Below are 9,757 nucleotides of genomic sequence, written 5' to 3'. Positions count from 1 at the left end.
CATGGGGGCTGCGATGATGCTTCAGAACCTGAGGGTGCTGTACAGTACAAAGGGCTTTCCTGCTCACATCTCGTTTTCTTCTGGCAGTGACCCTGTGAAGCAGAAGAGGTACCTCACCAGTATACACAGGAAGAAACAGAGGCTTAAAGAGGTTCAGTGGCTTGCCAGTCATCACAGCAGTGGTAGCTGGTAGGGCTAGAAGAAGCTCACACCCGGGCATCTGCCTCTGAATCACATTCATTGGTCATTTTGCGGCTTCGCCATCTTCTTTGACTTGATGATTATTGGACAGACCTCATTTGTAAGAGACTGTATTACCAAGCTTCAACAGCACTGAAAATTACATTACTGTGTTCAACCATTAACTTACTCAAAAAAGAAGGCATAATTTTTAAGTTATTTCCTCAGCTCATTTAGCAATACATAGAAAGTCACATTACATTGACTGCATTAGGGGAGAAATTACCAGGCAAAAACATTTATTTCTATACAAGTTTTTTTTTTTTAATAATCTACAAGGATAGTTTACTAATTTTTCAAAATTGTCTTTTCATGTATAATGTTATATTTTTATGAAGAAAATGATTTGTTTCCTTCTTTTCCTCATTCTGAGAATAAAAAAAAATGTCTTCCACCTTTGCTCAAAATAATTTTCTCTTCCAATTAAGCTACAAACAGTCCTAATTATGCAGACATTGTTATAATTAGCGGCCACCACCTAAAGCAGAATTTTCAGAAAGTTCAGAATTGAACAGGGCAAGATGTCATTTGATGTATTTTTTCTCCTCTGATTGTTCACACAATTTGACTTCAATGTTGCCATCACTGAATGCTTCTCCTTTTGTCTCCTCCACTGGGTTCTCTCTCTGGGAAAACACTGCTTTCTTCTGCATCATTGTAATTCCTGAATTTCCATGCCTTCGTGCTGGAGATAAGGTTTCTTTTACTATGCAATAACAAACTGCAGACAAAAAATTTTTTTTGAAGTTTTCGTTCATAAATGCATAAACAATGGGATTACAGATGGAATTGGAAAATCCAATTATTTGCACGATAGCAAAAATCATCTTGATTGTGACATCATCATATTCCTTTTCAAAATTGCCTGAAATAAAAAGTAATAGTCTACAATGTATTATGTTTTCACGAGCATAAAATAAAATTTCTGTTTATCATATATCTTTACCAAACACTTACACTTGTACAAGTGGTTAAAGGTGTGAAAAATACTCAAGGCAATTTTGGGAAGAGCCAAATTTGTCTGAAGAAAATGTCTTCAGATGTCTGAAGAAAAATGAGCTCTGTGATGAGTTCCCATTCTTAGAGAATCTTGGCTTACAAGCTTAGCCTGGGGCCCAGCTCATATTAAGGAACTTACCGCATTTCGACTTGATTCCAAATGTCATGTAAACTGGGAAGCATCAGTTACCATTCAAACGTTCACTTGTGTTATAAAAATACAATCTGTATCTGAGAATCATGTTAAGTCTCAGATTATCACAGGTAATACACCGGGGGTCTGGCTGAAATCCTAGGTGTTATCAAATTCATGTGGTTCAAGTCAGGATTCTAGATCTAAACAGAGAATGCTCATAGACCGTCATACCTCCTCCATGTTTGAATGGTTTAGGGAGAACAGGGGACAGAGCATGAAAAAAGACTCTCAAAAATGTTTCTGTCCCTTCTGCGATTATTAAAGTTTTGTTCAAAATTGTACATAATTAACCTACCATGTAATGATCTGGTAATCTTGAAAATACGAGAGAAATCCATTAAATGTTTGATATTTGATTACCCGAGGGAATAGCAACAAATTTTTCAACGATTCATGGTCTAGTCTAGCAAGATATGAACTAGAACTTCTAACAAATGAGAATGAAAAGGACTCACTGTATTCAGTCATCATGTGCACGATGTGGAAAGGTGCCCAGCATAGAGCAAAGAGAGCCACCACTGTCACCATCATAATGACAGCTCGCTTCTTCTTCCTGGACCCACAAGGACACATCGCATTAGTTAACTTCTCCTTGGCAAATTTGTCAAATTGATATCAAAGCTATTAAATAAAGTTTGAGCCTAAATCTCTCAACCATAACTTTTCAAATATTAATAAAGTTCATGATAGGTTAATTGTGGGCTGTTTATCATCTCTTCCCATTGCTATTGCCCTCATTCCCAAATCTCTCATCTTATAAACATCATTATGAAGGATGCTCTATAGATCTGACACTCTGCTAGATGCTTGGCATGGGTTATGTCATTAACCTTCTCAGTAAGCCATTTGACAGATGCAGAAACTGAGGCACGGAGAAGGTTGAGTAACTTGCAAAGTCAGATGACTAATAAGGGATTTAAACTGTAAGGGCTAGTTTGGACTTAAAGTTAGGCAGCTAAAGTCAAGTGTTTCAGCTCTTATTCATTTTTATGTTGAAGAACACTCTTCTGAGGAAGTGAAGTGGAGAGTGAAATCAGCAATAAGTCCCAAAGAGCTGAAGATCCAGCCCTGGACACTGACAGGGAGGATTTCTTCTTACAAACTGGACGCTAGAGGTCGCTGCACACTTGAAGAAATGATAGAATTTCATCTAACCATTAAACTTCTAAGATTTTTGTTTTTGTTTTTAATAGCTGTTCCATGTAGATTATAAAATAAATGATATGGAATACAAGTACTATATCAGTAAATTGTGCTTTAAAATTTTTATTAATGCATATAACCAGAAAAGAAAGCCCTTATTATGATAGTATAGATAATAATAATAAGGTAAATAGCATACTCTGGTCACCAAAGAATTTTCATACAGATTTCATGTATTTCAGCATCATCTGAGGATGGATATTTATTATTCTCCCTGTCACACGTGAGGAAAGCGGAAGCCTTAGGTGTAAGGATACTTATCTGTACCACGTAACTGCCGTGTGGTAGAGAGGAGAACACCACAGCTCTTCCTAGCACGTCATCTTGACATATAGATGAAAATTCAACAGTTTTCCAAATTGTCTAAATACCTGCTATTCCTAAAATCTCCAAAGTTGAACGTCAGCCCATTCTCTGAACATGAATTACAAATGGCACTTGGGCTAAAGTTCCCAAGAATTGGGAGAGCTCTAGCAACTTCCCCCTCAAGCACAACTAATTAAAAGTATTTTAAACGGAGGCGACTGCTTCATTAAACAGACCTGGCTATTTTTGACATTTCTTTTCCGTGAATAGTTCGAAACACTGAGCAGTCCCCCACTCTTTTCTTTATCCAAAGTTCATAACCAATTTTAGTGTACAGGATAAGCATCAGCATAAGAGGCAGGAGGAACAGGATGACAAGGATGAACGTCGTATAGATTTTCTGGTGCGCAGGGCTGGCCCACTCTTCCAGACAGCAGACATGCTCCTTTTCATACAAGAAGTCATACTTAATCTTTAACATAAAAGCAAATCAGTTAGAGGAGGCAGAGTCAGCATCAACAGAACAGAAAACAGCCACATACCGCTATAATGCTGCAGTTTTCAAACCCTCCTGTATTTACTGTGGATCCATATTGCAAATTAGATACGATTTTGATTGTTCGTTTGTTGTAAGGTGTCATTTTCTCCACATCATTTCTTACATTCTTAACAGTTCTATACTTCCTTTCTATTTTAAATGGAATTGAGGTCAATAGGCTATTTTTTTAATGTTTCTCAACTTTTTTTTACACTCTAGTCAGAATTTTTTCAATTCGATGAAAGAGCTATACTCTTTGACCAAAGTATGTATGCATACTGTCCAGATGAGGATTATTACTTTTCAGAGGAAGAATACACTACATCAATCAAGGTACATATGAAAAAAAGGAAACATCTTGTAATTGCACGCCAGCTAGTTTAATGTTCCATTATTTTGCTTCCTCAGTTGTTGAAGAGACAGATTTTGGCAAAGTATCAGCTATCTTTCAGTTCACAGTACTGAAAGATTGCATTTTGTTACTGCTATTTCAGATTGCAATGATCAGGTTGCTTGCAAAGATTTTAGAAAGACAGCTGATAGCTTTAAGATTTGAGATGAATAAGAAATTGGGATTCAAACTATTGTCTATCTACAAATATTTAGACTCAGCTATCAGCCTTTGAGGTAGATATTTTACAGAAATGCAATGTCTCTTTGTTAATACTATTTCTGACAGATGGTTGGGTTCAGAATATTATTAAAAACAATATTACTAACAGTAGCAAATGCTAAGAAGGGACAAACTAAGCAAAGTCATTTATCTGGATAATAAGAATAAAAGTTAGAAAATTTATCAAAACTATTGCCATTTTAGTCACTTCAGAGATTTCCAGATGAAGAATCCCTAGGTCCTAGACATATTTCTGCCTCCATTCCTGCAAATTTTATTGCCAATCTTTAGTCAATTGAATGGGGGAAAAAGCTTTCTGGTATACTTATCAAAGGCAAGAAAATTCAAGTTCTGATCTAGGTGTTATTTACAAATGCAACAAGGGATGAAAACACTTACTGAATAATAATTTCAAGATCCAAACTCCCTTGGAAAGGGATATTAAGGTGAAATTCATGCTGACCCCATGTAGGCAGAGCCCACAAATGCCAACGACCATGGGGGCAACATATTGGCACATCTTAAAACACAAAGCTAGACTGATAGTCTCCAAGGGGGTGCATGTTGCCTTGGGAACAAGCAAAGACTTTCTGAGTGCACAGGCACATGGTTTTATGGGAATCAATTTCCGATTGTCTCTTTGCAACCACACAGTTCTCTAAAATTCCACTGCCTAGGGGAAGCCTGAGATTGAGTGTTGTGCTGGCCCTGCACTCCCAGCTCGCTTCTATCTCTCTTCTCCCCATCTACATAAGTCAGATGTCTCACTCAGTCCTACTCTTACTATGAGGCACTAAAAAAGGAGGTGGTTTGAACTACTGATGTCAGTGAAGCCACCGTAATCAAGACACCATAAATCCATGATAGGGTTTTGTGTTTTCCCTATATCAAACATATTTCTATTCTGGCATTAGAAGAAAGGTATTTTGACAGGTGTTGGGATGTTGTGAATTTACATTTTTCATACAGTGAAGAGGCAGAAGTGATGATGACAATTTTAATTTAGGCACCTCTTTGCTTCCATCCCATGAAAATTGTCAAATACATCACTCCTGAGAGAGAGCCCATTGACAGCAAAGCAAAGAGAACCTCAGTGGGTCGAAATGGTAAAGTTGGTGGTGTTTTATTTCATCCAGGTGAGAAATTCAGGCTTTATGCATGCTCACACACACTCTCTCTAATAGAATTTAGAAGTGAGGTGGCCATGGGATGCATATTAATATATTTATTTGATAGGAAAAATGAAATCACACTTTTTCCTGACAGAAAGCAAATCTGATTTAGCTGATTTGTCTGATAGTGAGGACCGACTCTGCCAATTACATATGCATTTCCTAAAAACTAAATGAGTTACATATTCAAAACATATTTAGAGCATATGATAAAATAATTTTATTTTAAAAAATAGACAAAACTCTTTGTGTTCTGTGGGCCAGAAATGGGCCCCACAAATGACTACTGGGTTGGGTCACTTGTGAAGCCTCCATCAGTATGGGATACCTGCCGGAATAAGGACAGCCTTAGAGAAAAGACCCAGCCACTTACAGTTGTGTGTGGAAGATACATGAGCAGCCTGCTGGAGCAGCAGTCAGAAGCCTCAGTGGTGTTATCTTTGAAAAACCCATGAATAAGGAATCAATCATGGGCAGCAAAGTCACACACATGTGGGCGATGATACCAGTACACCTGTCCCTTCCTCTCTCCATCCTTAACACCAGCTCCCAAGTTGCCAAGGGCAGCCATTTTCTTGGATGGGAAGAGAGAAAGAGAAACACCCAGTAAGGAAGCAGAGAAGAAGGGAATCACCTCCCCTTTGCATATTGTAGGATTCTAGACCTAAAAACAGTTCAAGCTGAGCTGGGAGACATTTTGTGTTGATTGAGAATATGGATTTATGTGATTGTGACACCGGGCTGGAATTTTAATGACAGAATTAACAAGTTGCTGTGAGTGAAAGTGACCATAGGAATGTTGCTATCTGAATGGCTGAAAGAATTACAGGGCCTGCTCAGAGCTTCATCCACAACATTTTGTCAAAGTATTGGAAAGTTCTCAGGTCACGTTTTTATAGGTAGCAAGGGATAGAATAAAATTACTTCCAGCTCTCACCTGTGGAGTCCAGCTTATTCAATATACCAATTACATAAAAAAAAAAAAAAGAAGAAGAAAGAAAGAAAGAAAGAAAGAAAGAAAGAAAGAAAGAAAGAAAAAAATCAAGTCATGTTTTAAATGTACCCTTTACTGAGGGCTCATTTGCTATCCTTGCCAATCGACATTTACCATCTAGTAAAGTTTCACTTTTGTCTATATCAATTTAAAAAGGTATAAAAGGATACAGTTAAAAAAAATTATCTAGTGATCAACCCACTACTGCCTTTGAAGACTACTGTCTGGGCTAGATCACCGATGCAGGATGTGTATGTATGCCCAATGGGATAGGCTGGGTCATCAAAAACAGCACAGTGTCCCCTTGCTGTGAATAGCCAGACAATGCTAGACCATCAGTTTAAGGTGTGGGGGAAGGGGAGAGATCAGATAAGATGATCCTGTCACACATTCCAATTCAAATTTCAATTTGTCAATGTATGGGAGGCAGAGAAGAAAGGACTTATGAGGGAGAATCAACAAATAAGCAGATGATTGATTACAATTTTTTGACGTGTTTTAAAAATAAAATAAAAATCTAAAGCAACCGTTGAACTCTTAAAATGTAATGAGACACGGGAGGCCACTAGGAAAATATGTTCGGCTGACAGGAAAATGTAGAAAATGACTCTGATAAGTTTTCTTTTAAGCATTAAAGTCTTAACCAAGGAAGAACTAGATAAAACAGAGGGAAAAATCTTAAAACAAATTATTTTATGTCATTTGAAAATTTTTCAGTGAAATAATTGGGGTCACCAGAATTTGCTATAAAGCTCTTACAGGAAGAAAAATGATTGTAATTGAGAAGGCTGGGGAACATTCAATAATATGATGATCAAACCAGCCCCGAACCTACCTCAAGGCGTTGTACATGCCACATGGGTGATCCTACGATGACTGCCAGCAGCCAGACCACACCTGCTAAGACATTAAAATCATCAGAATCTGATTCAGTGAGTGAAGCAGAACACATGCATACTTAAGCATAAAGCATATGCTGTAAGCATGAAGACTCCTTATGTGCAATCATCTCTGCCCTAGAGCAGTGCAGTGGGCTACATGTTCCCACTGCTGCTATTTCTCTGTCCTCAAAACTGTTGCTGGAATAGTCTTCCTGAAACATTTTTAAGTGTTTAATCAAAATCTTTAATAGTGTTGTACTACCTAAAAGATAAAACTTAAACCCTTAACATGATCACTGAGGTTCTCTCACTTGCCTCTCTCCCCTGTTATATTTCTGTCCACGTTCTTCATTTCCCAGGACTTAACTCAAAAGTCACTGTCTCTAGGAAACCTTTGAAGGCCACCATCATTTCCTGATAGAACTAATTCCCTGTTGGTTCCATTTGCCTTCTAGAGTGGCACCTTTGTTGCCCTTAGTTGTTTCTTTTCAACTTCTTCTAAGCTCATTAAGGGCAAACACAATGCAATTTATTTTTGTACTTGTTTGTTTCCCTAAACAAGGGAAGTTTTCCCAAAAGAAAATTCCTGGCCCTCAGAAGCACCTGCTGTTTGGTTGTCAAAAGGATGAATAACTTAAACATGATATTGATCACTCTCTACAATTTCTTCTTAAAATTGAGTACATTTATCTTATGCATCATAATATGAGTATTATTTTCTTATTTATAAAGCAAACATTTGATAAGAAACCAGAATGCTTTTTCCAAATTTCCTGCATTCATGATTTTGTTGACAGAATTGCTTTAATGATGTGTCTTTAGCAAGGAACAAAAGAGAATCAGAACAGACTAGGATGAGGCCATAACCAAGAGACCCACCATCAATTCTGAGAGAAATATCCCAGCTCAAATTCTTCTTATTCTATCTGTATTAAGTACTATTAAGAAAACAGTATATTGCCTTGGATTTCAAGGAACTGGGACTCACTTAAGCCATAACTGGGGTTTATTATAAAGAAATACATGAACTGGCACTGCCTATAGATAGTCATTATTATTCGATGATTCAAGACAGTTCTCAGACTCACAAATCAATCTCTCTCTATCCATATCACCATAAACATCTGCTCTAATCTAGTCCAATCATTATCTCACTATGTAATCTTATGTCCAATCACATTTCCAATTTTAGTAGAAATTCTGGATTCTAACTGAGTCTAATTGACTTAGCTCCTTGCCAATCCTTCTGGGTCTACTGCCTGTTCAGGGATAGAAAGGCTGGGATTAGATGAATATTACTGGTGTAAATGAACATTTGTGGGCAAATAAGTCTAGCAGATCTCTGATAGTGGGGGCCTGGAGGCAAAGCAGTCTCAGCTAAGAGGTACTTGACCAGAGAGAGACATCAGGCAACACTGTGAAAGCCCCATGGGATGCTGAGCCTTCTTGATTTAAAATCCTTTCTGTCTCCCATGAATTTTTTGAGTAGAAACTGCCTTGACTGCCTGTTACCGACTTTGCCCTCAGATGCTGAGACTCTCTACTTCTCTTTCCTTTTTTAATGACTTCCCTCCTCCATGTATTCCTTTCCTCATCCTCTTTCTACACCCACACAGGCTTTTCAGATGTTTTGAAGGTGGGAAGATGTCAATTATTAAAAGCCAAGAGGTCTTTGAATTCTTTGTAGGGAGGATGTGACATAAATTTGAAAATAACTAACTAAAACTAACGAATATTTTCCCCGTTGGTTTATCTATTTATTTCATACTATGTAAAATGAGTTTGGCATGGCAAAGCCCTTAGGAGTTCTTTCTGTAATTCTATTCTCCCATGCTGGCTAAACTCCTAAAGCAGAAATAAATGTTTACCTATTCCTCTCAAGTGAGATACTAGTAAAAATTGCTCTTTTTGGTTATTGCATTAGTTTTTTCCTCAAGCTTTCATTATTTAGCTGTAATACATATGCTACGGCTCTACTTTAAATGGCTCGATTGTAATTATCGAATAGAGAAATGCTTCCATCTTACTGTGGTAGGCTTTAGGACACCACTTACAGTTTGCCACTTATCAAGAGGTACATGCTCCTCATGTCTTGCTGACTCAGAAATGGTTACATCAAGCTGAGGATGCAGGAATGTCTGAAGCAAAATTATGAAGTGGATGGAATCTGTCTTCATCAGGCGCCTCCAGCACTCAGCAAACACCTAGCGTCCCCATGAGCCTCGCGGCTATTGTGTCCTCAGCACTGGGGCATCCTCTGAGCAGCACCCTCTTCTCTACCCATCTAAAAACACCTTTCCTTCCCCCTGTCAAAATCTACTGGCCCTAAGAAGGGCATTTTAGGTTACACGCCTCTTACCTCAGGATGACAGTTTACTAATCTAATAAATGTTAATGTGGTAATGCCATTGAAGGTTATCTTAAATCAACTAAAAGTAGTGCTTAAAAGTTTAAGACTTAAACTGAAGAAGTAAATCTGAGATAAGGAGATTTGAAGTGTGAAGTTAGGACTGAAAGGAGAAAAGGAGTGGAGGTCAAGGTAAAATGGGGAGAGGACTAAAACCCCAAAATTACACCTTGATGCCTACAAGGCTAGACAAGAAGCTACTCGTCCG

The 9,757-nt window shown here is 37.9% G+C and overlaps 1 protein-coding gene across 1 annotated transcript in view; it reads right to left on the bottom strand.

Annotated features, from left to right (window-relative positions):
• Window positions 1-634: 634 nt before the first annotated feature.
• The window catches only part of QRFPR (pyroglutamylated RFamide peptide receptor), a 44,288-nt gene continuing 35,165 nt past the window's right edge, over window positions 635-9,757 (bottom strand). The window contains exons 3-6 of the mRNA XM_007087601.3: window positions 7,097-7,158; window positions 3,181-3,416; window positions 1,891-1,988; window positions 635-1,105 (exon numbers count right to left, since the gene is read on the bottom strand). Of these exons, the coding sequence (XP_007087663.3) occupies window positions 765-1,105; window positions 1,891-1,988; window positions 3,181-3,416; window positions 7,097-7,158 (737 nt within the window). The 3' untranslated portion in view covers window positions 635-764. The remainder of the gene's footprint in view (window positions 1,106-1,890; window positions 1,989-3,180; window positions 3,417-7,096; window positions 7,159-9,757) is intronic.

The sequence above is a fragment of the Panthera tigris genome, chromosome B1, assembly GCF_018350195.1.
Source record: "Panthera tigris isolate Pti1 chromosome B1, P.tigris_Pti1_mat1.1, whole genome shotgun sequence".
NCBI lineage: Eukaryota > Metazoa > Chordata > Mammalia > Carnivora > Felidae > Panthera > Panthera tigris.
The sequence above is the reverse complement of the archived record's forward strand: the minus strand, read 5'-3'. Positions and strand labels throughout refer to the sequence as shown.